Source organism: Spermophilus citellus, assembly GCF_964194105.1.
Source record: "Spermophilus citellus genome assembly, chromosome: 3".
Lineage (NCBI taxonomy): Eukaryota > Metazoa > Chordata > Mammalia > Rodentia > Sciuridae > Spermophilus > Spermophilus citellus.
The window spans coordinates 73,561,171-73,588,601 of NC_138184.1; the positions used below are offsets into that span (position 1 = coordinate 73,561,171).

Sequence of the window (27,431 nt, forward strand, 5' to 3'; positions counted from 1 at the left end):
GCACTGATGTTTCCTGGAAGGGGCCAGATACCTGGAAGGGAAATGTTCCATTCTCTGTCCCCATGTTCTGGACCCTATGACCTGCCATGACTGGTCATATCCTCCTGGGCATGGAGGGTGGCACGTATACTAGCTTCCAGGAAGGGGCAACACATGCACCAGTATTCCACTTGGGGCTCCTTGGCCCATTGGGCTGACCTCTTGCCCTGGCATCTCTGGCCCAGCTCCCCAGTACATTTGCCTTTACAGGTAACCATTCTTTTTTTCACTTGCACTTTATATGCTTTTTCTTCAATCTTTACTACAGCCAGGGAGGCTGCTGCTATTCTCATCAGATAAGGAAACTGCCTAGGGTCACTCAGGGACTTGTGTCCAGGTCTTTGTGACTGAGTCTGGGCTAGTCTCTGCTGGCATTGGCAGCCTGGATATTACTATAATCCTCAGACACTTGGATAAGTGGCTGCTGCTTGTCTGAGAACCATGTTGCTGTTGACAGCATTACTGTGTTCTTAAGATCTCCACTGTGTCCAGGACACACCTTTCATTTTCTAGCACCTCCATTTCTCTCCCATTTAGATCTATTCCAATTACTTTCCTTATTCCACAGTCTGAAACACAAGGTTCTACTCTCTTCCCATAGGCATCAGTGGAAATGACCAACTGTCCTGTCATTTTGCTATAACTCTAGGTTAGAGGATAGTTCTTCATTAAATGTTTGTTCAATATCCATTCTGGTGAGGGCATGGCAGAGAGCATAGAGAATTCATCAAATACAGAGAAGAGAGTGAAGGGAAGGAAAAAGGAGGGAAGGAAGCCAGGCAGGGAAGAGGATAGAAAGGAATAAGAAAGGACAGAAGGAAGGAGTTCTTTAGGTCAGTCAAATCCCCTCAGCCTTGGTTTGACCCTCACAGTAGAAGAATACACTTGGGTTGAGCTTGTGATCAGCCAGCTGGCTGAGAGTTGAATAATAGCTTAAGACTCAGTTTTTTCCTTTGTAAACAGACCCGATAACTCTTCCAAACTCACAGGATTTGGGGGGCATCAGTGAGATGCTGAATACATTTTCTTTCATGGGGGCGCAGCACACAGTTGGATGTCAGGTTATCTAAGCAAATGATCATAGTAAGTTGAGTCTTTGAAGATGAATAGTACTTTTCAAATGGCTATGGGGGCATTGGGGCAGGGACTGACACAGGTATCCCTAGCACAGACAGCAGCATAAGCAAAGGAGTAGATGAGATGTGGCTAAAGCACTGACTGTGGGAAGGGAGATGAGGCTTTGGGTCAGCAGAGGAGGTAAAGGCAGTATGTATCAGATGAGGGTCTAATTCCAGGTACTCAGTTTCCTAGTTGGGTGATGTGGTACAAGTCACCTCTTTTTTTGGAACTGGGGATTGAACTCAGGGACACGTTACCATGGAGCTATATCCCCAGTTCTTTTTATTTTTGATTTTGAGTTAGTGTCTTGCTAAGATGTTGAGACTGACCTCAAATTTGCAATCCTTTTGCTTCATCATTCTAAATCTCTAGGGTTACATCCATACCCAGCAAGCCACTTTCTTAGGGCCTCAGCATCCTCTTCTTTCAAACAAAACATCTTAGTACTGTTCTGTGGTGCAATGGTGGGCATAGATGTCTAGTACCCAGTTGATTATATCAAGTATGAGTACCCATTGGCCATTTGTTTTCCTAGTCTTTTCACCTAGTGGGAGAACTCCTTCCATCCCTGGCCTCTCCCCTAGCTCTGTCAGACTTCTCCTCAGAGCCTCCATACCTCACCAAACCCTCACCACCTTCTGTCATTCTTAGTATCTCACCAGGTTGCCTCCTTTTTTTTTTTTTTTAAAGAGAGAGAGAGAGAGAATTTTTTTTAATATTTATTTTTTTAGTTCTCGGCGGACACAACATCTTTGTTGGTATGTGGTGCTGAGGATCTGCTGAGAGCCATTGCCAAGTAGGAATGACGCATAGAAATTTTCTTGTCAGCCTACCCCATGTTGCTTAGAGGAAGGACTCTCCATTGTGGAAATGGGCTTGTCTTAGACTCAGGTCATTTGCAGTGACATTGCATGTATGCTTGAGTAAGGTGACCTTGCTCAAAGACCAGGGCGGATCCAGGTTTAGGGCGGATCAGGTTTTAGGGCGTATCCCGCTCCTTGGGTTTAGGGCGGTTCCAGGTTTAAGGTGTACCCTGCCGGGAATAGGGCGTATCCTGCTGATTAGAGCCTGGTGGAGAACGTGGATTTCCCCAGAACGTGATTGTAGAGTGCCGGTGTGAGTTTGGGAATAAAGAATTGCTGTTTGAATCTACAAGGCTGTGAGTGGCTCGTGATTTTGTGCCCAGCTAGACTGCAGCAAGGATCGAACCAGGGCCGCACGCATGCCCGGCGAGCGCTCGCTACCGCTTGAGCCACATCCCCAGCCCACCAGGTTGCCTCCTTGGAGGCAAGTGCTGAGTATCTCCCTCTCTGTATCTAAGCCTATGAACTAGTAGGTAAGCACTCAGGATCTTGTGCTGATTGGAGGAAGGAACTCTATATGTAAGTATAAGTGGTGTTTGAGTGTTTAACTTATAAATTAGGCACAGTAAGGAGTCCAGAAGGGAAGAAGAGGATGAGGAAGAGGAAGAGGGCACCCCTGATGGGAGCCTTGGGAAATGGCATGAAAGGCCCAAGTCTGAGCCTGGCGTGGTCGCTCATGCCTGTAATTCCAGCGGCTTGGGAGGCTGAGGCAGAAGGATCATGGGTTCAAAGCCAGCCTCAGCAACCATGAGGCGCTAAGCAACTCAGTGAGACCCTGTCTCTAAATAAAATACAAAATTGGGCTGGGGATATGGCTCACAGGTTGAGTGCTCTTGAGTTCAATACCAGGTACTCTCACCCACCCCCCAAAATGCCCAGGTCTGAATGATAAGGAGGGGAGCTGATGTGACCAGAATCCAGGCCTGCTACAAAGAGCAATGAAGGTTTTAGAAGAAAAGAGAGGCACCAAAGGTCACAAAGACCAGGCAGATTTTCCACTGGGGCTGGATACATTTCCTGTGTGTTTGTATAGCATTGGCACCCTGAGACTCAGAGCCTCAGCTCTTAACCTACAAAAAGTGAATACAAGGGCTGGGGATGTGGCTCAAGTGGTAGCGTGCTTGCCTAGCATGCCTGCGGCCCGGGTTCGATCCTCAGCACCACATACAAAGATGTTGTGTCCGCCGAAAACTAAAAAATAAGTAATAAAAAGTTCTCTCTCTCCTCTCTCACTCTCTCTTTAAAAAAAAAAAGTGAATACAAGGAAGCTATCTCAAGGATGAAAGAGTGAGAGGATGCAGGAAGATGCTACAGCAAAGGCTAGCCCTTGATATTCATTCTTTCCCAGTCTTACCATATTCCCAGATTTGCATGGCAAGGTCAAAGGTATGAATTGTGCTTATTCAACTGGCTTGGTATTTCTCAAGGGAAGGGTGCCTTTCCCTCTGTGGTTCTCCACAGAGGGAAGCTGTTCTCAATAAAGTGGTGTACTTATTGGACCTGGGCCTACTGAGGGCAGGCACTGTGCTCCCTGCAGGATCATGGAGTCCCTAGGCTTCCAAGTTCCCCATGACTCTAGAAAGCTGGTGAAGTCCTTCAGATGTTTATGGATCACCCTGTATGCTGGCCTTTAGCAGAGGTATAAGATCTCCCTTACTAGAGGGAGACATATTCTAACATCCCCAGTAGATGCTTGGAACTGCAGATAGTACCAAACCCTATATATACTATGTCTTTTCCTTTATAGCCAGGTATTGATTAAACATGAGGATGCATTCTGAGAAATGTAACATTAGGGAATTTTGTCATTTTGTGAATATCATAGAGTGTATTTATACAAACTGAGACAGCTAAGATATCACTATGATATAATCTTATGAGACCATTGTCATATATGTGGCCCATCATTGGGATGTTAAATGGTGCTTGACTGTTTAGCTTATAAATTAAGCACAGTAAGAAATCCACAATGGTAACTAATAATAAAATAGAACAATTATAAGTCAGGTGCAATGGCGCACGCCTGTGATCCCAAAAGCTTGAGAGGCTGAGGCAGGAGGATTTTAAGTTCGGGGTCAGCCTCAGCAACTTAGCGAGGCCCTAAGTAACTTAGTGAGACCCTGTCTCAAAAAATAAAAAGAGTTGGGGATGTGGCTTTGTGGTTCAGTGGTTAAGTGCCCCTGAGTTCAATCCCTAGTACCAAAAATAAATAAAAATAATAAATAAATAAAATAAAAAGGACTGGTGATGTAGCTCAGTGATAAAGTTCCTCTGGGTTCAATCCCCAATACCCTCCCCCCAAATAGAACAATTATAACAATATACTGTAATGAAAGTTATTTAAACTTATGAATTATTTATTCCCGGAATTTAAAAAAAAATATTTTCAGACCATGGTCAACCATGGTAACTATAAACCTGGATAAGGGGGGCTACTGTAAAAGGAAGGTAGGGTTCCTGATAGCATAAGGCTTATCATCTCATTTCTCCTTCCCTCCCCGGGTCAAGCCCAGGCCTCCAGGATGCAGTGTGGGAGGCCAGCTCTATTCTAGGCTACACTTTCTCTCTTTCTCTTTCTTTTTTTACTCTATAGGGATTGAGTCCAGGGCCTTGTGCATTGCTGTGTAAGTGATCTACCGCTAAGCTACATCCCCAACCCTTTTTGGTTTGAGAAAGGGTCTTGCCAAGTTGCCCAGGCTGGCTCAATCTTGCCACACGCCTCCTGCCAAGTAGCTAGAATTACAGGCATGCTCCACTGTACCTGGCTTAGGCTTTATTATCTCCAGTGTGCTTTCCTTCTCATCTTTCCTGGGAGAACCAGTGTCAGACTGGAGAAAAACTCCTTAACGTGGCCTGTGTCCTACTCTTTTCTCTCTACATGCAGTGCCACCTAATGTCCAAACCTTATCACCTGGATTATTATAACAGGCTTCCAAGTGGCCCCTGCTCCCCTTTTTATCCCCCTACCCACCTCTATTCTCTAATCAGAGTCCTGTCCTTAGGTCCATACTTAAACCCTAAAGACTTCTCATTCATAGTACATGGAATAAATGTGAACCCACTCCCATTTCTTTTTTTGTACCAAGGATTAAACCCAGGGGCATTTAACCACCAAGCCACATCCCAGCTCTTTTCTATATTTTATTGGAGATAGGGACTTGTTAAATTGCTGAGGCTGGGTTTGAACTCTCTATCCTCCTGCCTTAGCCTTCCCTGTGTCCGGGTACCACTGCACCCGGCTCCCACTCCCATTTCTACTGGGCTTCCCATGGTCTATTACCTGCCTCCCTTCTTCCCTTTAATCATTCTTACTCTACTGTGACCACTCAGACAGTCTCAAGGTCTTTGCCACCCTTAATTTCTCTGCTTGAAATATTCTTCAACCTTTTCAGCTGTTCTTCCTGTTCTTCAGGTCCCAGCATCGGCTCTGAAGCCAAAAGCCCAGCCTGGAAGTGAATACCTCTGCTCTTAGCTGGCAAATGACCTTGGGCAAGTCCCTGGCCCCCTTACTTTCCTGCCACATGGGGATGTTATTTATAGGGTGGTTTCCAGTATTAGAAAAAAATTAGTAGGTTCCAGTATTAACTACTCTTATTTATGCTATTTCTTCAGTGAGGCTTCCCTGACCTCTCAATGAAAAGTTGGTCCCCACAGTCACTTTCTCATTACCCAGTTTTCATTTCTTCACAAGGCTTAGCAGTGCCAGAAATAGTCTTGGTTATTTAACTATTTTATGCAAACAAAACAATATTTATTGTGCATCTACTATGTGTCAAGTACTGTTTGTAATTGCCATGTAATTGCTCCAAGAAGACCGGTTCATCTGTGATTACCCCACCAATCCAGTTCTCTGACCCACACACAGTAGGAGTTTCGCTCAGCAGGGGCAACCCGCTTCACCCGCTTCGCCCGCCCCTCCCCCGCTCCAGGAAGTGCGGGGGCTCCAGCCGCCCGGCCGGCCGCGATGCATTCTGGGAAAGCAGCAGCACCAGATCCAAGATGGCGGCCAGCAGGAGGCTGATGAAGGTAAAAGCCATTCTCCGGCGCCGGCCGGGCGAGGGGCGGCGTCCCGTGCTCGGGGCTCCCACGGCGGGCCGGGGCTCCTCGGGGCGCCGCAACCTGGCCTCTCTTCCTGCGTGACCCTGCCGCCCCGCCGAGCCGCGTGCGAGTTGAGGAGCTAACCGGGCCGCCTAGGCCGCAGCCTGGGCGGGATCGCCAGGCCGCGCTGAGAACCGCCGCCGGCTCCTCCGCCCAGCCTGGGGCGTTCATGCCACCCTCCTCCTGGAGCCCGGGCGGGTCCCTATTTTGGCGGCTGTGGCCTGGGCTGGGGGCGCCGCTGATGCCGGGACCGGGCTAGGAGGACCCAAACCCTGCACTTGCGGGGAAGGCCCGAGACCCGAAGTGCCGGAGACCCGGCTGGGAGCCCGCGCTGCGGAGCCGCCCCGCCCTGAGCCGAGGTGTGCCGGACGGGGAGCCTCTCTCCACTTCTCGAGAGGCCGGCAGGCTGGGAGGCCTGGGCTGGGGAAGGAAGGAGGAGGCCAGGCGGCCAAAGTTAGGTCAGTTTGTTGGTGGGTCGTTTGAAATTGCTCTGGGTCCTAGCAAACTGTCGCCTGGTGACTGCAGAGTCACACAGCGGGCTATTTCAACTCTAGGAAGGCTTGGGGTCGGCCCCAATCGTGCCTCTGTTCTCCTTCTAGATTTCCTTCCCTATTCCCCACTTAGTCATCCCGATCTTTTTCCTGATGAAGCAAAGTGCCATTTTTTTGGGGGTGGGGTGGGGGTTGGATTCTGTCGTTCGAATCAAAACGGGCCAAAGTTTATAAAAATAACTTAGTACGCGCACTTTGGATCTTGAATGCACCGGGGTGCCTTCTCCTTAATTGGCTCCTTTGATGAGGAACACAGGTGGTAAATTGACTTAGTTTGCTAGTGGATTTTCCGACGTCCTCCTGAGCCAACCCAGCCAACGTTTGTTAGTCTGCTGCCGGGTAGTGCCATGGAACTGCAACCGGGCCGGAAATACAAAAGGTCCAGGACCTACTTCCTAAAGGTGCATAAAAAGTTGAGGCTCATCTTGGGCAGACTCTTGGTAGAACTAGACATTGAATTTTGAGTTACATCCTCTGGGCCTTCCTTCATTGGGAATGTTTCCTTTCTTCACTAAGGGTTAGAGAGGACATTTAACTTTATAAAATTGGAGTGGAATTGGGCACAAAAGAACAATCAGACTCCAGACCTCTCCTTATCTTTTCTGCCAGTGACACCACCATTCCCCTAAATTAAAGTTTTATTATTCATTTATTTCCCTACTTACCAAATGAGACTTGCAAGTGTGTGACTTGCTTCCTAATCTTACTAAATTACTTGAATCCATCTACCCTCCTCTCTCAGGTGCCCTCTTGAGCCACTCCTTCCCTGGACTTCTTTTCTTGGACACTTGAGTCATTTTACTAAAGCAAATACTTAATCCTTTCACTCCTGTTAAGAACTTGCATGGTTTTTTTGTCCTCAGCAGTAAATCTTTTTAAATTTTTTTTTAATATTTATTTTTTAGTTTTTTAGGTGGACACAATATCTTTTATTTTACATTTATGTGGTGCTGAGGATCGAACCCAGTGTCTCAAGCATGCTAGGTGAGCACTCTGCCACTGAGCCACAACCCCAGCGCCCTCAGCAGTTAATCTTAACTTCGTGGCATGCCAGACTTTTCTGGCATTTCTCTAAGCAATTTGTTTAACTTCACTTCTCATCCTTTGGTTTTCCACTACTCCTGCACCTGATAGCTACAGCTTCCATTTTTCCAGCTTTTACTCTGTACTTAATATTCATGATCATATTTAATCATCCCTGAGAAGTAGACATTTTCCCCATTTTGTAGATGAGAAAAGGGAATGGAGAAAGATTCCTTGGCTTGCCTAGGCTGCTTAGCAAGGGTGAGAGTGAGCTGTTCTGTTTGATTTTAAAGTTTGTTATGTTGTCTCCCTTTACACATAGTATTTGCTGTGCTTAAGAAGGGCTACTTTCTCACTTCTTCTTTCCAGGGAGGTTCTAGGTTCAACTCCAATGCCAGCTACTTGTGAGCCCCTATCCCTCATCAGAATGAATTGTTTCCTCCTCTGTGTGAGCACTGAACTTATTTTATGTTTCTGTTTGAGTATTGTCATAATCTGAGATTGTCTTTCCTGCACTGGGTCTGAATTTCTGAAGGGCAGGGATACCCAATTCATCCCAGTATCCTCTTGATCTGTGTCAGGTGATTCAGTTTATCAGGGGCTATCAGAGGTCTGAGAGAAGATTAGTTCCACAAATCTTTTCGAGCGTGTGTGTGTGTGTGTGTGTGTGTGTGTGTGTGTGTTGGGGGGGTTCAGAGCAGGGGTTGAGTGGGTACTAGATATTGAACCCAGGACCTTGTGCATGCTAGGCAAGCAGTCTACCACTGAGCTACATCCCCATTCTTTTATTTTTATTTTTTTGGTACTGGGGATTGGACTCAAAGGAGCTTAACTACTGAGCTACATTCCCAGCCATTTTTTTTTAATATTTATTTTTTAGTTTTCAGTGGACACAACATCTTTGTTTGTATTTGTTTGTATGTGGTGCTGAGGATGGAACCCTGGCCGCTACCAGACGATCCAGAGGAGCCACATCCCCAGCCCCTCCCCAGCCATTTTTATTTTTTTGTTTTGAGACAGGGTCTCACAAAGTTGCTGTGGGTCTTACTAAATTGCTGAGGCCAGCTTTAAACTTGCTGTCCTTCTGCCTCAAGTCTCCTGAACTGCTAAGATTACAGGTGTGTGCCACCATGTCAGGCCCCATTCCTTTTTAAAAATTTTTAGACAGCGTCTTGCTAAGTTGCCCAAGCTGGTCTCAGATTTTTGATCCTCCTGTCTCAGTAGCTGGGATTATAGGAATGTACCACCATATCCTGCTCTTTTTTGTGTTTTCAACACTAAATGTTTTTTTTTTTTTTTTTTAAAGAGAGAGAGAGAGGGAGGGAGGGAATTTTTTAATATTTATTTTTTAGTTCTCGGCGGACACAACATCTTTGTTGTATGTGGTGCTGAGGATCGAACCCGGGCCGCAAGCATGCCAGGCGAGCACGCTACCGCTTGAGCCACATCCCCAGCCCCAACACTAAATGTTAGTGTATTGTCATTTTTGTTTTTCATACATAAAGTGAGACAATTATGAGGTTTGGATAGATTAGGAGAGTTACCTAAAATAGAATAGTATAATGGTGGAGAGATGAGGCACTATATTTCCTTGGCTCCCATTCTCAAATTGCTTGTCTCTTGTCATAGTGTTTTCATTTCCTACTTCAGGGCTACATAGGAAGGAGTATGTCCATTTTTAAAATTCAATAGGAGATTTCTGGCTATATGCTGCTTATCATTATTTCTGAGAGCCAGTATTTAAGCCTGTTTAGTTTAAAAACATAAAAAAGGAAAGAATACTTATTGATGCATGTTGGTCAGCAGTTTTTCAGTAGTTGAGGTGGAAATAATAAAGGGAATTTTGGATGGTGAAAAATTGGAATTTAGTGAGTACCTTATGCAGAGCAAGCAAATACATTTTAGATGGTCACATTAACCAGGGTTGGTGTAAGGTCCAGTGTCTGATGCAGGAGGATTGCTTGAGCCCAGAATTTTAAGATCCAAATAAACAACTGAAACCAGGATTTTACAAGATCTTGTCTCAAAAAATTGTGTCAAAAAATTAAAAGGGGGGCTGGGGATGTGGCTCAAACGGTAGCGTGCTCGCCTGGCATGCGTGCGGCCTGGGTTCGATCCTCAGTACCACATACAAATAAAGATGTGTCCACCGAAAAACTAAAAAATAAATATTAAAAAAACTCACTCTCTCTCTTAAAAAAAAAATTAAAACGGCTGGGGATGTAGCTCGGTGGTAGAGTCCCCCTGGGTTCAATCCCTAGTACTGCAAATAAGCATAAATAAATAATAAAAATCAAGTGGTTTGCATATATTAGAGTGAGAAGTTATTTTAGGGCCCCCGCCCTTGAGATTGAACCCAGGATCTTGTGCATTCGAGGCAAGCACTCTACCAACTGACTATTTCCCCAGCATGAGAAGTTATTTTAGGCAAAGTGAGTACGATAAATAGTCTTTAGTTTCAAAAACAATAACCAAAAAGATGAACTTTTTTTTTCCCCCAGGACTCTTTTAAGGGATTACAATGTTAATAAAACATTAAGTACATTTTAATTTGCACACAGCTAATTCAACATTGATGGCAACACCCAGATTGTAACTGTTGCTTCACTCAGGACAGGGAAATAGCTACAAAGCCAAAAATTAAACCTCTATGCATGGCTTAGAAAAATTGATTGCTGTTTGATCATTTATTTGTTTGCAGTCTCATACAGCACGCATTTCCTTTAGGAGTCCTCTCATTGAGTAACTTCCCCAAGAAGGGCTTTTCTCAGAGGGGAAATTTGTGAATTTAGAGTAAGGGAGGGAATATTATTATTATTTTTTTAATATGTTTTAGTTGTAGGTGGATACAATACCTTTATCATTTATTTTTATGTGATGCTGAGGATCGGATCCAGGGCCTCACCCACTCTAGGTGAGTGCTGTATTACTGAGCCACAACCCCAGCCCTATTTTATTAGTTTTTAATGGCATAATTGTTAAGATAAGGAATTGAGAGTTGAAACATCCTTTTAATGCTATTTAATAATATTCACTCAGATTTCCATATTGGTGTACATGAGCACATGTGAGTGAGTGGGAGGAGTCACTAAATAGCAATTCATTCCTTGCAATTAATTTTATTAAGCAATGAACAAGTTTGCTCTTGAGTACAGTTTGTATTCTTCCAAGTTGGGTAATGAAGACTATAGAGAAATGACTGTGTCTAGTAGTTTTGTTAGGAGGTAAGGGGAGAGCCAGGCATGGTGGTGTGCACCTGTGATCCCATTTACTCAGGAAGCTGAGCCAGCTGGACCAACAACATAGTGAGGCCTGTTGAAAAAAAAAAAAAGAGAAGTTTTACCCATAAAGTTATACCAGTATAAATGGCCTGAGTCTGTTTTAGAAGTGGATTTTAGGGTTTTGGGAATTGAGAAAAGCATTTGTAATTTTTATCCTAAAGTCATGCTTTGCTTGTAAGTTGGGACTAATTCAACTTTCCTTAATGATATTCTTTGTAAATGTTTTTCTATGGAAAGAAGATTGGTACAGGTACTGGGAAAGAACATATAGTTGGGCTGGGGATGTGGCTCAAGCGGTAGCGCGCTCGTCTGGCATGCGTGCGGCCCGGGTTCGACCCTCAGCACCACATACCAACAAAGATGTTGTGTCCGCCGAGAACTAAAAAATAAATATTAAAAAATTCTCTCTCTCTCTCTCTCTCTCTCTCTCTCTCTCTCTCTCTCTCCCCCTCTATCACTCGCTCTTTAAAAAAAAAAAGAACATATAGTTACCTATTGAAACATTTAGTTGGGACTTTTCCTTAAGACATATAAAAGAATAAAATCACTTGTCTCAGAATAGTGGGCTTTTCCTAACCTTGTTTCAACTCAAAATTAAGAAAGAGGGGCTGGGGAAGTAGAGGAGTGGTAGAGTGCTTGCCTAGTCCAGGTGAGGCCCTGGATTTGATTCCAGCATTGCAAAAACAAAACCGAATAAACAGACCCAAAGTAAATTAAGAGGCTGTTGATTTCATGTTATTAGATGAGGTCACCTGAAAGTATTCTTCTTCTTTTGTGAACTATCGCAGTAAATGTTCAAGACAGTTCTCTTTGCTACAACAGTAAATTAGGAATTAAAATTTAGAGAGACAGATATGCCTTTTGAGCCTAGTTCCCCCCGCCCCCCAGTGTACCCAGGAGCGCTTTACCACTGAGCCACATCTCCAGCCATTTGCCATTTTTTTTTTTAAGAGAGAGAGAGAGAGAGAGAGAGAGAGAGAGAGAGAGAGAATTTTTTAATATTTATTTTTAGTTTGGCGGACACAACATCTTTGTATGTGGTGCTGAGGATCGAACCCGGGCCGAGCGAGCGTGCTACTGCTTGAGCCACATCCCCAGCCCTTGCCATTTTAATATTGTATTTTGGGACAGGGTCTCTCTAAGTTTCTTAGGGCCTTACTAAATTGCTGAGGGCTAGCCTTGAACTTGGAGTCCTCCTACCTTAGCCCCCCTAGTCTCTGGGATTACAGGTGTGAACTACTGTGTCTGGCCCAAGCTTAGGTTCTTGTATCCAACTATGTCAAGAGTTTTTGGTGAAGCTGGGTTTGATGGTGCATACCTTTAATTCCAATGACTTAGGAGGCTGAGGCAGGAGGATTGAAAGTTAGAGGGCAGCCTCAGCATTTTAGCAAGACCCTGTCTCAAAAAAAAAAAAAAAAAAAAAAAAGACTGGGAATGTAGCTCAGTGACAAAGTGCCCCTGGCTTTAATCCCCAGCAAAAAGTACTGGGAATATAGCTCGTGGTAGAGTGCCCCTGGGTTCAGTCCCTACCAAGTAGTACACGAAAATTTTTTTTTCCTTGAAATGGTACATAGACCTGAAGGCATATGAAATTCTGAGCTCTTTCTGTGACTCCTTCTGATCCCTTACTTCTCCTCCTGTCTTGTTTTACTAAGTTTAGTGGTCTACTTGTCTACTCAGTAGCCTAAGGGAAAAAAAAAACTGTATAGCTGTCTGAACCCTTTCCTCTTATCTCTAGTCACCTATTAGATTCTTCTGAACTATACTATCCATGTCTGTACTCTGCCCGTCTTCCAACTATTCTCATTGCTGCTGCTTAGTTCAGGCCATTCCCATCTGCATGGTCCACCTGTATCAGATTCCTTGCCAGTCCACCTATCCTCTGACCCACAGAATTCTTACATAGCAGTCAGTCAAGAGTAGTGTATTCTTTGTGGAGCTAGAGAGGAATGCATATACCCAGGCTTTGTGCTCAGAGATTGGGACTGAATGCAGCACAGCAGGAGTAAGACTGGGACTCAGGACTAACAAGTCTACGTGTCCACATCCTTAGCATGTTCCTTCAAGGTCTGATCTCTTCAATTTGTCTCTTTCCCACTTGCCTGTGAAATCCCTTAAACATGGCATGCTTTGTTTATTCTGAAATTTTTTTTGGGGGGTGGTGGTGGTGCTGGGTATTCGACCCAAGGGCTTTAGGCAAGCACTCTGACATTGAGCTATATCCCCAGCCCATCCGGGTCTTTTGATTGAATCCAGGGGCACTCTATCACTGAGCTACATCACTAAGTCTTTTTGTTTTGAGGCCGGGCTCAAACTTGTGATCCTCTCCCCAAGAAGCTGGGAGGGATTTTAGGCATGCACCATTGCATTCTGTGCCAGGGTGACTTCTTGTCCTTTGAGATTCCATTTAAGGGGCATCTTCTCTGGACCAAGCCCTTGAATGGTCAGTGAGGAAGAAAAACAGCACATACCTGGAACCAAGAAATTCTGATCTGACTGGGGTGTGTGCTGTGTGTGTGCCAATTGAATGGTAGACTACAGGGGAGAGAAAGAGACCCTCCTGATACTGAGAAGGTGGTAGAACACGGCCTGGCCCTTCAAGAATGAGTAGGGTTTTGCTGGGTATGGTGATGTAAGCCTGTAGTCCCAGTGGCTCTGGAAGCTGAGGTAGGAGGACATGGACAATGTGGACAGTGGCCCAGAGATGCCCTGAGGAGTCCCAGAAACTGTGTTTACCAAGTCCCCCAGACAGGCAGCCTGCTTCTGACCTTGTGCTGTTCCCTCATTGAGTTTTAGTTAGGCTTGCCCTTGAGGTGATTTTCAGAAGCACCAGGGAACTGGCCTGGTTTTGCCCTAGGTTGTCATGTGCATCATAGCTGGCTTCCTCCAGAACTAGGAGTCTTCTGCTTATGAGGTCAGTCTTGGCAGGACCAAGTTCTCTGGAAGGGACATTATGGAAGGTTTAGGTTCTGTAGCCTTTAGGTTTCATTTGTACCCTTCAGGAGAGTGGTCCTTCTCATTTGTTTTGCCTGTGTGATTCTCATCTAGCTAGCCTGGAATGTAGATAAACCTAATTCTCCTCAGTAAAAAACGTGTAGAATAGGGACCTTCACTCAGGGCAAAGGTTTTGAAAGGAAGACTGTTGCATAGTGATTAAGAACTCAGGTTCTGGAGTTTGAATCCTGGGCCTGCTGCATCTTATCTGATTGATCCTAAGCAAGTTACTTGACCTCCCTGTGTCTTAGGTATTTCATCTATGTGTGAAAGTTAAATGAGTTAACATATATCAAGTGCTGAGAAGATTGTTTGACGTATACTAAGATATTTGTAGATGTTATTATTGGGAGTGAGCAAGTCATGTTCTAAAATAGTGAAATTTGCCTGGCAGAAATGGAGAATTTGGAGGATTAGTAAGAGACGGTGCTGAAAAGGTAGGTAGAGGCCAGGTGGGCATGAGCCTGCCTGAATATGACCTCACTACTCTGGCAGAGCCCGTTCTCTTAGCCAAGGTGCTCTTCTATCTCTGGAAGTACCTATCCTGTAGGATTGGTGAAAGAGTTACTGTGATCCCAGTGACTTGGGAGGCTGAGTAAGAGGATCCCAAGTTTGAGGTCAACCTTAGCAACTTAGTGAGGCCCTATCTCAAAATTAAAAATGAAGGCTGGGGATGTAGTGTCTCTGGATTCAATTCTCAGTACTTCTCACCCCCCCACCAAAAAGTGAGCCAGCATGTACAAATTTTCTTCCCTTCCCTCAATCCTCTTTCTTTCTTTATTAGGGATTAAACCTGGGGTGCTTTACCATTTTACCATTGGCTTATATCCCCAGCTCTACCTGCCTTTGTTTTGATACTGGGGATTTAACCCAGGGAGGCTTTACCATGGAGCTATATCCCAAGCCCCCAGCCATTTAAAAATTTTATAATTTTTTTTTTATTGTTGTGAATGAAAAATTTTATAAATTTTAAGACAGCGTCTCATCAAGTTGCTAAGGCTGGCCTTGAACTTAATCGTGCTGTCTCCCAACTTGCAAACCTCCCAAGTTGCTGGGATTATAGGTATGTATCATCACACCCATCTTCCTAGCACTTTTTATTTTTTATTTTGAGACAGGGTCCCCTTTAAGTTGCTGAGGATCTCATGAAGAGTTCAGGCTGGGGTCCTCCTGCCTCAGCTTCCCTAGTCATTGGACAAACACAGTAGTTTGTCCAGTGTTTTACTTTGGACACAATATCTTTATTTATTTTGGGGCTGGGGATGTAGCTCAAGCGGTAGCGCGCTCGCCTGGCATGCATGCGGCCCGGGGTTCGATCCTCAGCACCACATACAAAGATGTTGTGTCCGCCGAAAAACTAAAAAATAAATATTAAAAATTCTCTCTCTCTAACAAACAAACAAACAAACAAACAAAAAAAAACAATATCTTTATTTTATCTTTATGTGGTGTTGAGGATCGAAAACAGTGCCTCGTACATGCCAGATGAGTGCGCTACCACTTGAGCCACATCCCTAGCCCAATGTTTTATTTTATGTTATCTGTAAATAAAGGGTCTTTATTTAAAAAAGTTTTTTTTTTTCCTTTACAAAATTGATATGCTTTTGAACTCAAAATGTGCCTTCCTGTTATCTCAGAATCTCACCCTGTTTTTTTCCCTTCCTGACATGAATATATGTCCAGTGCAGTAACAGTCCTCCTTGTGTACAAAGATGTGCTCAGCTTCAGTGGAAGGCAAAAGAGGAAGGTGTGAATGAGGGAATGAACCCTTGAATGAGTTGTTGCAGTCCCAGAAGTAATATTGTTGCCTTTTGTCTTCTTTTTTAACCTTGAAGCAGAAAGTTAAGAAAGTTGCTTCTGTTGGCTGTTCAGTTTATCCTCCTGGCTCCTGCCACAGTCTCTTTAAAATTCCAGAACTTGGAGAGCAGCACACACTGATGGCCCCAGTTTATAGATGAGGTTACTATGGCCAGCAGCAGAGCCAAGTCCACTGCCCAACTGTCCAGGCTCTCAATGTCATGCTCTGGTTGTATAGATGATTGCTTTGGTTTTTAGGGAGGGATAAGGTAGATAGTAGGAGGATTCATTTCAGAGTAGGTGGTTTTTGTGTTTTGTTTGTTCTGAGGGCTTTTTGTTTTGTTTATTTTGAGGTGCTTAAGATTGAACCAGGGTTTCACGTGCACCACCACTGAACCAAACTCCAGCCCTGTTCCCACCCCCCCTTTTTCCTGGTACTGGGGATTGAACTCAGGGTCAGTCTACCAAAAAGCTATATCTCCAGCCCTTTATATTCTTTTGAGACAGGGTCTCCTCAAGTTGCCAAGTCTGGCATTGAAATTGGTGTTCCTCTTGCCTCAGCTTCCCAAATTGCTGAGGTTACAGGTGTGTGCCTCTAAACCCAGCCCTGTTCTGTTTTAACAGTCTGGGTCTGTAATGATTATAGTTTTCTGTCCATTATTATCTTGTCAAATTTTGCCTCAACCTTCTTAGCAGAGGTTCAGCAAAGGGGTACAGTTCTGTTTTGACACCCCCTAGCCTAGAAAGCACACTTACAACCAAAGAAGATGCTAATGTCAAAGCCAGTGTTTGTGATGGGGCTCCTCTCTTTCTGAGAGGGGACTCGTGGGTGGGCAAGAGGGTGTAACTCAGAAGGTGAATGTCTTCTGAGCCTTTTCTGAGGTGGTTTGTGTCTGTTTTACAACTCTTTTGTAACTCTTGGTATGAAAAGTTAGCAAAGCAACCTAAATTTACAGAAGGAGTTACCATTTTTTTTTTTTTTTTTTGTGGTGCTGGGGATTGAACCCAGGGCCTCATGCATGCCGGGAAAGCACTCTACCACTGAGTCATATCCCCAGCCCCATGTGTTTGTTTTTCATTCATTCATTCATTCATTCATTCATTCATTCATTTATTTATTTATTTTCAACAGAGCTGTTCAATTCTTTTTTTTTTTTTTTAAAGAGAGAGTGAGAGAGGAGAGAGAGTGAGAGAGAGAATTTTTAATATTTATTTTTTAGTTTTCGGCGGACACAACATCTTTGTTGGTATGTGATGCTGAGGATCGAACCCGGGCCGCACGCATGCGAGGCGAGCGCGCTACCGCTTGAGCCACATCCCCAGCCCTTGTTGTTTTTTAAATATATATTTTTTAGTTTTAGGTGAACACTATATTTTATCTTTATGTGGTGCTGAGGATCGAACCCAGTGCCTCACGCATGCTAGACAAACACTCTACCATTGAGCCTCAACCCCAGCCCTTGTTTTTTTTTTTTTAATATTTATTTTTTAGTTGTAGTTGGACACAATGCCTTTATTTCACTTATTTATTTTTTATGTGGTGCTGAGGATCGTTCCGCACGTGCCAGGCGAGTGCTCTACCGCTGAGCCACAACCCCAGCCCCAACCCTTGTTTTTAATGCTGGGGTTGTGTTATCTGTAAATAAAGGGTTTGAACATGCTAGGCAAGTGCTCTACACCCCCAACCCCCACGACATGTTTTATACAGTTTCTTTTCTGCTTACTCATTCTGTGTCACGCTTTATGTCTCTGGTTCTGTTTTGGACAGACTTGAAGAGACTGGTAAGCCAGTCCTTAAGGAGCTCTCAGTCTGGTTGGGGGATACTGGATTTGGGAGTGTGTAATGTGGGTCAAGAATGCCAGGCACACCCATGTTCAAATGGAGACAAAAACACATTCTAGGAGTGAGACTTGTGAGAAACTGTCTGTGTGGAGCTGGTACCAGAGCCTGTTCAGCTAGGGCCTTGGTCATGCTTGTCTTGGGATGTTGTAGGCAGTACCTTCCTGTAAGCCTGTACAGAGGGTTCTTTTTAGTTACATCCTCTTTAAATGACCTCTCCAGGAGTTACTCACCTGTTTGGAGGCATTGATAGAGTAATAGGGACCTGAGTTTAAATATTGATTTTTTTTTTTTCCCAACTCATTTGTATTGTTACTTTGAACCCATGTCCTGATATCTACAAAAAGAATAATGAAATGACTTCATAAAGTTTTTTTTTTTTTTGAGAGAGAGAGAGAGAATTTTTTAATATTTATTTTTTAGTTTTCGGCGGACACAACATCTTTGTTTGTGGTGCTGAGGATCGAACCCGGGCCGCACGCATGCCAGGCGAGCGTGCTACCGCTTGAGCCACATCCCCAGCCCCTTCATAAAGTTTTGATAATTGGTCCGTATATCAATTATGATAATAAACTAAGTATAAGATAGCTAGCTAGCACATTCCAACCTATGGAAGGGGTCATGTGTTGTCATGAGTCCTGTCCCCTTTATTGAATATTAATTCTATTTATTATTTTTTGCAGTACTGGGGATTGAACCCAGGACCTGTACTAGGCAAATATTCTACCACTGAGCTATATCCTCAGCCCTATTGAATATTAATTGAAATGAGATTTGTAGATTTGCAATGTATGGAATCAGGTTAAAGTCATGATTTAGTGTCTTTGCTCATGGTTGCATTGAATAAGCCTGGAAAACTTGTATTTCTGCTAAAATTAGTCGCTTTGAATCACACAGAAGTAGAAATCTGCTATTTCACATTATTATTTCCTACCAGTTGTGTAGCTGGTATTTGATAGTGACACTGTGCTTAGATTTAAGGCAGCTTTGTGTAATTTTCCTCAGACATCTGGTTTATCTGCCAGGATTTGTTTTGGCCAGTCAAGAGGAGCCTAAAAACATTCCTTATTCAACAAAGACACTTACTGATTAACTATGGAGAACTAGGGAAATTACTGTACATGTTCATGTTTTTGTCGTTGTAAATATTGATATGTGGTATCCCAGAGCAAGCTAAACTGTCCTAGGATCCTACACAGGAAACAGAAGCACCTGCTTGGCTCATTTTTTCTCCATCCTCCTCACAATGGGAGTTGAACTGGGGGCATTCTACCATTGAGCTACATCCACAGCCCGCCCAGGGCCCTACCTACCTTTTTTCCTTTCTCTTTTTTTAGTACCAGGGATTGAACTCAGGGGCACTCAACCACTGAGCCCCAGCCCTATTTTGTATTTTTTTTTTAAGAGACAGGGTCTCACTGAGTTGCTTAGTGCCTCACAGTTGCTGAGTTGCTGGGATTATAGGTATATGCCATCGTGCCCAGCTGCTCTGCTCATTTCTTTTCTTTCTTTCTTTTTTTTTTTTTTTTTTGGTACAGGGGATTGAACCCAGGGTTGCTTAACCATTGAGCCACATACCCAACCGTTTTTATTTTTTATTTTGAGACAGGGTCTCATTGAGTTGCATAAGGCCTTGCTAAATTGTTGAGGTTGGCTTTGAACTCTTGATCCTCTGCCTCAGCCTTCCAAGCCGCTGGGATTATAGGTGTGTGCCACTATACCTGGCAGCATGTTGATTCTTTTTTTTTTTTTTTTTTAGAGAGAGAGAGAGAGAGAGAATTTTTTAATATTTATTTTTTAGTTTTCAGCGGACACAACATCTTTGTTTGTATGTGGTGCTGAGGATCGAACCCGGGCCGAATGCATGCCAGGCAAGCGCACTACCACTCGAGCCACATCCCCAGCCCCAGCATGTTGATTCTTAAGCAGGAATACACCTTGCAGTCACCTGGGAAGCATTTCTAAGACACAGGTGCCCAGCCCACTCTTTTTTTTTTTTTTTTTTTTAAAGAGAGAGTGAGAGAGGAGAGAGAGAGAGAGAGAGAGAGAGAGAGAGAGAGAGAGAGAGAGAATTTTTTAATATTTATTTTTTAGTTCTTGGCGGACACAACATCTTTGTTGGTATGTGGTGCTGAGGATCGAACCCGGGCCGCACGCATGCCAGGCGAGCGCGCTACCGCTTGAGCCACATCCCCGGCCCCCCCAGCCCACTCTTGAAGTTGATGTGGTGGGACCTGATACCAGCTAGTCTCTCTGTCCTTCTTGCCCTCCCCCACCCCATCTCTCTGCATGTGGAAGTTGAACAGTCCCCCAGGGGCTCCAAAACTTACTCTGGACCTAATCATGACATTAGAAAACTCTCTAACTCATTTCCTGGTTGCTTGCTTAACCTGTTGATTTCTTCCCTCATGTGTTTCCCACACTTGATCTTATCTCAAGGTTTTCTGTATCCTTCATGCAGAGCCTCTTCTATGTAGCTATTCCCTTCTGGGGTCTTCTGGGCTTCACTCACTCTGACTTAAAGGTGCCTAAAATGCTTACTTTCTGTAGTTCCTCTAGGGACATATTGCTTCTTTTTCCATTTAACAAATACAGTGTGACACAGTAGTATTGAATATGCTTGTTTATACTCAACAAGAACCCTGGTATTGAAATGTGCTATTCCTAGTGTTGGTGTAACATCAGAAGCATCTCTCACTTGGCTTCTCTGATATATATTTTGAGGGGGAAGAATCATTGAGTACTTTGGATTTTTTTTTTTTTTTAATTTTTTAGTTCTCGGAGGACACAACATCTTTGTTGGTATGTGGTGCTGAGGATCGAACCCGGGCCGCACGCATGCCAGGCGAGCGCGCTACCGCTTGAGCCACATCCCCAGCCCCCGAGTACTTTGGATTTGTTATCTTTTATGCTAGTACTAGAGATTGAACCCAGGGGTTCATTACTATGAATTATATCCCTACCTCTATTTATTTATTTACTTATCTATTTTTTTTAGGTACTGGGGATGAGACCCAGGAGCATCTACCACTGAGCAGTTTCCCTAGACCTTATTATTATTATTAAAAAAAAAATTTTTGTAGTTGAAGATTGACAGAATGCTGTTAGTTTATTTCCTTGTTTGGAATCGAACCCAGTGCGTCACATGTATTAGGCAATTAGGCAAGTGCTCTGCCACTGAGCTACAGCCCCAGCTCCTCCTTATTTATTTATTTATTTTTTTAAAGAGAGAGTGAGAGAGGGGGAGAGAGAGAGAATTTTAATATTTATTTTTTAATCATCGACGGACACAACATTTTTGTTTGTATGTGGTGCTGAGGATCGAACCCGGGCCGCACGCATGCCAGGCGAGCGCGCTACCGCTTGAGCCACATCCCCGGCCCCTTCTCCTTATTTTTTGAGACAGGATCTCACCAAGTTGCCCAGGCTGGTCTTGAACTTGGGATCTACTTGCCTTAGCCTCCTGAGTTGCTGGGCTTATAGGCATATACCACCATGCCTGGTTTGTGTATTTACTTTATTTATTTAGAGAATACTTTATTAGTTTCTGTAATCAAACATAGGTAAGACTGTAAAATTTAATACAGTGTATTACTGCTGTACAGATGGGAAAATATTATGTATTTGCATTTGAGATAGGATCTTGTTAAATTGCCTAGGCTTGCTTTCCACTTGCAATCCTTCTGTCTCAGCTGGGATTACAGGAATATACCAACACACCCAGTTTTTCTGATTTCTTTTTTTTAAACCCATCATATTCATATTCTCTCTCTCTCTCTTTAAATGCTTATTTATTTTTTAGATGTGGGTGGACACAATACCTTTATTTATTTATTTTTATGTGGTGCTGAGGATCGAACCCAGGGCCTTGCACTTGCTAGGTGAGCGCTCTATCACTGAGCCCCAGCCCCCATCATTCTCTCTCTCTCTCTCTCTCTCTCTCTCTCTCTCTCTTTTTAAAAAAATCTTTATTTTTTAGCTGGACACAATATCTTTATTTTATTTATTTATTTTTATGTGGTGCTGAGGATGGAACCCAGGGCCTCACACGTGCTAGGTGAGCGCTCTGCTGCTGAGCTACAACGCCAGCCCCCATCTCTTTTTTAAGATATATTTTTATAGTTGTAGTTGGACACAATTATTTTATTTATTTGTTTTTATGTGGTGCTGAGGATTGAACCCAGTGCCTCGCACATGGTAGGTGAGCTTTCTACTGCTGAGACACAACCCCAGCCCCAAGTTTTTCTGATTTCTTAAAAAAGACTTTGACCATGAACTAGTTAGTAATCACTGGCCCCTGTGTGGTTCTTAAACTTGGACTTCCATGGGGATTATGTGAGGAGATTTTGTACAGTCAACTTTCTAGGCCCCATAGAAGAAACAGATTTTTTGCTACTTTGACAAAATGCAGATAGGTAGATCCGAGTTGGGTGATGAGTGCCGATTCTGCACTGCATGACAATCTCTTACTCTTCTAGCTGCCTCAGTACTTGAAGCAGTGGACTTCTGCAGGGGTTTCAGGGGCCAGCTTTCAGGTAGTAACCCCTTTCCTTTCTGCACACTCCACACTTTGCCACATGGTTGGCATATGGGCATCTAGCTCCCTGAGCTGGCGTATAGGGAATGGGCTGTTCCTCTTTTTAAGAACTGTACAGGGCTGGAGATATGACTTGGTTGGTAGAGTGCTTACCTTGCATGCACTAATCCCTGGACTCCGTCCCCATCATTTTTTTTTTTTTTTTTAAAGAGAGAGTGAGAGAGGAGAGAGAGTGAGAGAGAGAATTTTTAATATTTATTTTTTAGTTCTCGGCGTACACAACATCTTTGTTGGTATGTGGTGCTGAGGATCGAACCCGGGCCGCACGCATGCCAGGCGAGCGCGCTACCGCTTGAGCCACATCCCCAGCCCCGTCCCCATCATTTCCCAAAAGAAAAACAAAAACTGGGCAGCATTTCTGGCTGGGAAAGGGATCATATTTTGGGAAGCATTACTGTCTTCCTCTTCTTCCACTTGTCCTGGCTGGGAAATCTGCTGTTCTTTACCAAGAGAAGGGACTAGCAGGGTTCTGCTTTCCTTCAGGTCTCTCTCTTGGTTTGTCAGCATTGTATCATCAGTTCTGAGCAGTTGACCCCAGGCTGCTTCTGGTTCTGAGAAGAACTGAAAAGAACCTTTGTGGGAGTATTTTTTGTAAGCTCCTGTCAATCTTGGCTTTGGTCTTCTTGTTTTTCTTAGAGCTGGGCCACTCTACATTTTTTCTTTGTCAATTCCTTTCTTCCACTATTTTAATAACCTTTATTTTATTTTATCTTATTTTAATAGTAGGTGGACACAATGCCTTTATTTTTATGTGGTGCTGAGGATCGAATCCATGCTTCATCAGTGCTAGGCTCTGCCACTGAGCCACAACTCCAGCCCTGTAATAACCTTTTGAATTAAACCTCTTTGACTTTATGTGGTTTCTTTAAATTCCTTCCCCAATTGTTCATTATCAGGACCTTTCTCAGTTATTGTTTAAGGGTTTGTCATCTTGAGTGTCATATTGACTTTTTGAGTCTCATGCCTTCAGATGGAATCTATTTTTTCCCTAAATGAGTGTTGAATTCATCTTCTTTAAGTTGTTTTCCTCAGTGTAGGAGGCATGATTGGCATTTAGTGGACTGAACATTTTTTTTTTTTCCTGCATTGCTATTTTGTGCAATGCTGGACTTTTAGTATCTTAGCCAATGCTAGGTCCAGTGATTCTCAGCCGGGACTCTAGAGGACGTTGGGAAATCTGGGTGGGGCAGTGTCACGGTGCCTAGCATCTGTCTCAGGCAAGGCTCAGGATGCTTAAGTGCAGAGTTAGGATGCTGGTGACACCCTGTTGAGAAACTCTTTACTATGGGTTGTTCAGCATTCCCAGAAGATGACAGGACTTGTTTGTTGGTTTCTCTCACTTCTGCCTTTTAATCAGTTCTTCCTTATTGGTTAGAGTTATGCAATGGAGCTTGCCTCTTCCTTGGGAGGACTTAACTTGACAGCAAGGTAAGTTGAGAGTTTATCTGATAACCCTGCTTTGAATTCCCTGAGCCTCCCAGCTCAGCCCTCTTTAGTGTTGCCCTTTCTTCTGTGACCCAGGCATGTGGCTTGCTCAGAATTGCTTTTATCTTTGTTTATGCATCTGCTTGATATCAAAGTACCTATAGGTGCTCTCCCTGCACCCATGCCCACAGGTTTCTCTTTTTTTTTTCTTGAGGAAGATAGTTTTTCACTGCCCTGTTACAATTGAGTTCATCTTGTGATATTTTTGTAATTCTTGTGAGATTTACCTTCTTGTGTTTTTCAGCCGTAATTCACAATGTTGGTATGTAGAGTTCTGAAACCATTAAGTTTATTGATTAAGATTTGCACAGTGGCACACAACTATAATCCTGGAGGCAGGAGGATTGCAAGTTCCAGCCCAGCCTCAGCAACTTAGTGATAGCCTGTCTCAAATAAAAAATAAACATAAAGGACTGGGATGTGGCTCAGTGGTAGAGTGCCTTTGGGATCATTCCCCAGGTCCTTTTTTTCCTGTTCCCCTAGGAAGGCCTGCCTTCTTAGCCATTCACTAACTTAGTCGTTAAGCAAATGTTTGAGCCCCATCAAGAGCTAAATCCTGGCACTGCTGGGGCTTTCTGGTCTCTTGCCTTCCCACCTGCCCTCCTCGAGCTGATATTCTATTTGGGAAGGGAATGGGGCTGGTGTTGGTGCAAGACTTTTTTCCCTTCTTGAATCTGCCCAGGCTTCATTATCTCCAGTGGAGTGTTCTGATGAATCTCTGGCATTAGCAAAAGGACCAGGCAACAGTTGGCAGGTTGAAGTGGTCCCTCAGGCTTCATGCTTTCTCTATAGGGGAGCCAGACCACTTCATCCCTCATTGTAGAGTAGATCTTCTTAGTGCTAGTTCTTCCAAATGGACCTGTCCCTCAGTATGGCAGTGCCTCTGCCCTCCTTGTGCTGCTTGTTAAAAATCTTTATGTTCAGGTTCCATCTACACTTGCTGGACTAGAATTTCTGGATCTGGGTCCAGGTTCAGGTGATTATGGTGGGCACCAGGGATGGGAGAGGGGTTTGACAAGTAGTGAGCAACCCTGTGGGAAGACACTGTGCCTGTTGCTTGCCATAAAGTACCTATTCCTTGCATTCCTTTAATACATTCTCCTCCCCGGCCCGTTCTGGGCCGAATTCTCTTTACCCCAACTAAAGAACCTGTAATTGGCTTTGGTTCCCCCTTCCTCAGGAATTGTTTCTTTCATGCCTATATAGCCCCAGTGTGCCTTGTAAATTGCTGCAGAGCAATTAAGTGTGGGGTGCAGAGGATCTTTTGAGCTTGAAGATATTGGACCTCTGAGCTATCCTGAGCCATGACTGTGCACAGGGAGAGGCTTTCCTCATTCTAGAGGTTGTGTGGGCTGGGTCAGAGAGAAAGCAGCCTGGTACAGGAAGCAGAGCTCAGTGGGGTGATGCTCAGAGTTGCAGAAGAGAAGATATCTGAGATGTTGGGGAGGCTGTCTTGCCAATGGGCAGGAGACTGGGTTGAGGCAGTGGCAGGAGGGGCACTCCAGTTATGTGAATATAAAGGAATGTTGGTAATGTGATGGGTGGCTGGGAGTGTGCATATGGGGTGGCTTGGGTTGTGAAGCCTGCTGGATATTCACATGAGGTGTTGAGGAAGCAATGGGAAATGTTAGGCTGGTACACAGTCAAAAAGCAGTAATAGACAGTTCTAAGCACATCTTAGGGTCCTGAAGTATTTAATTGCAGTGGTTGTGCTTTCTGGGTGAAATAGCATTTGTCACATTGACTATATACATGCAGTAATAACCTGATATTTTTAAAGATTCCTGTTGCTTAAACATAGTTTCTCTTTCATTGTCTGCAGCTCTGGGTCTCATTTCCCCTCTGAGGCAACTGAAGAAACCAAGCCTTAGTGAAGGTTTCCTATCCCCGTCCCCATCCCAGTTTGTATGATGGTCTCTTTGCTTATGCTGGGATGAAGTCCTGAAATGCACTCATGGCAATGTGTAGGAAAGTTTGTGGGTGTGCATTTACCTTTGGTTGGCTCCTAGTACACAGTTTTATTCCTCTTTATATTCTTAGCATCCAGTGCCTAGTCAGTGCTTAACGAATCTTAATTGGAAGAAGTTAGGTCTGTAGCATCTCAGGTTAGCTCCTGCATGTGTCTGCTAGGTGCAGGGTGTTGAGAGTGTTTAAATAGGCATGGCCACCAACCCAGAGAAGAGTTGGTATGTCTGTAGACATATGATCACCCCCGTTATGCTCAGTGGACTCACCGAGGTGGGGGCTTGTCTTGGTCTGGGACAGGGGTAGAGGCAATGACCTCACAGAGGGCTGGGCTCTGTGCCTCCTTAACCACCCTGGTGTGATCTAGTCCTCAATCATATTTTGTCATTAGTGGTGTCATCACCTGGTTTAATTTGAGGGAGTCAGGAGGGATCTTAATATGTGGTACTTTCCCTGATTTGATATCCCTTTATGCTTTGTTAATCAACAGGAGCTTGAAGAGATCCGCAAATGTGGAATGAAAAACTTCCGTAACATCCAGGTTGATGAAGCTAATTTATTGACTTGGCAAGGGCTTATTGTTCCTGTGAGTATTGAACACTTCCACTTCTTATCAGATTATTCTTTCAGGTGGTGTGTGTGCTGTTGGGGCTATCTCTGTGCTCCTAAAGTAGGCTTGTAGTCTGGGTAGCCCACACATGCACAGAAGTGGGCTGAGACTCTGGGCTCTTGAGGAGATTCCCAGCTTTGTACTAGTTTTCCAAAATTCTGGGGGGTTCCAGACTTTGCAGATTTGTGGTAATATACACAGGTAAGAGGAGTATGTATTTGTGCTCCTATTCTCTCCTGTCTTCCCTGGCTTCTGGATGCCTGGCCCTATTTATCGGGACAAGACCTCCTTCTCTGGCTTCTCTTAATAGAGGGTTGGTATTCCCATCTAGGTCTTCTTTTGCTTTTCCCCTTCATTTTGCATCTTTCTAACTTTCTGGACACCTGTGTTCCAGGCTTTATTTCTGGTACCCTCCAACAGGTGCTTCCCATTTATCTCAGTCCTTATTTCTAACTGACCACATTACCTTCACTGGCTTTTCTGGGGTTTTGCTTTCAATGACTGCCCCCCACATCCCTACCTCCCCCTGTCTCAGGGACTTCTGACTCAGAGACTTGGGCTTCTCTTAACAATAGGCTTTGCTTTGGCATTATTATCCTCTTGTCTCTTCTTTTCTCCATTCTTTGATCCCTCACCCCTTTGGAGACTTGACCTGTGCTTAACTCCAGGATGCAGTTCTCATTTCTCCCACCTTCCTGAAAGTACTTCATACCAAGCAACTGGACTCCCTCCAGTTGTTATACTTCTGACCCTTGCTTGCCTCCCAAGCTTTTAAACCTTCGGCAGTGTCTCAGCCCAGTCCTATAGCCAGTGCACCATTCTTTGCTGATCTGCCACTGCTACCTCCTCACTGTTAAACTTGGGTCTTGTTAGTCTCTACCTTTCTCTTCTGTTTCTGGGGCTCTGCTTTTTCTAGCATCAATGATTATCTTCCTGTACTTGAAAGGTTTCTACCTCTGTCTCACTCCTTGCCTTCTTGGAACTGCACTGTTTGTCCATCAGGTGACTTCAGTTGGGCAATTTATAGCCCTTCAGGCACCCAGCCCACAATCTCATCCTTCTGTAAGAATGCTCCCCTTCTTTTCAATTCTTACAGATCCACCCTTCTTCTCTCTTCCTTTTTTTCTCCACTTTTCCCATCTGAGCCTCAGGCGCTTTCCCTCTGTCTG

General features: G+C 44.1%; 1 protein-coding gene across 3 annotated transcripts in view; it reads left to right on the top strand.

The window, feature by feature from the left end:
* The first annotated feature begins 5,963 nt into the window (after positions 1-5,963).
* UBE2L3 (ubiquitin conjugating enzyme E2 L3) overlaps positions 5,964-27,431 on the top strand; it is a 64,094-nt gene continuing 42,626 nt past the window's right edge. The window contains exons 1-2 of one of the 3 annotated variants that reach the window (XM_081286976.1): positions 5,986-6,047; positions 26,143-26,238. In XM_081286976.1, coding sequence (XP_081143102.1) covers positions 6,021-6,047; positions 26,143-26,238 — 123 coding nt within the window. In that variant the 5' untranslated portion in view covers positions 5,986-6,020. Of the gene's footprint in view, positions 6,048-26,142; positions 26,239-27,431 lie in introns of all 3 variants that reach the window. The other 2 variants (XM_081286975.1, XM_081286977.1) reach the window with 2 other exon arrangements.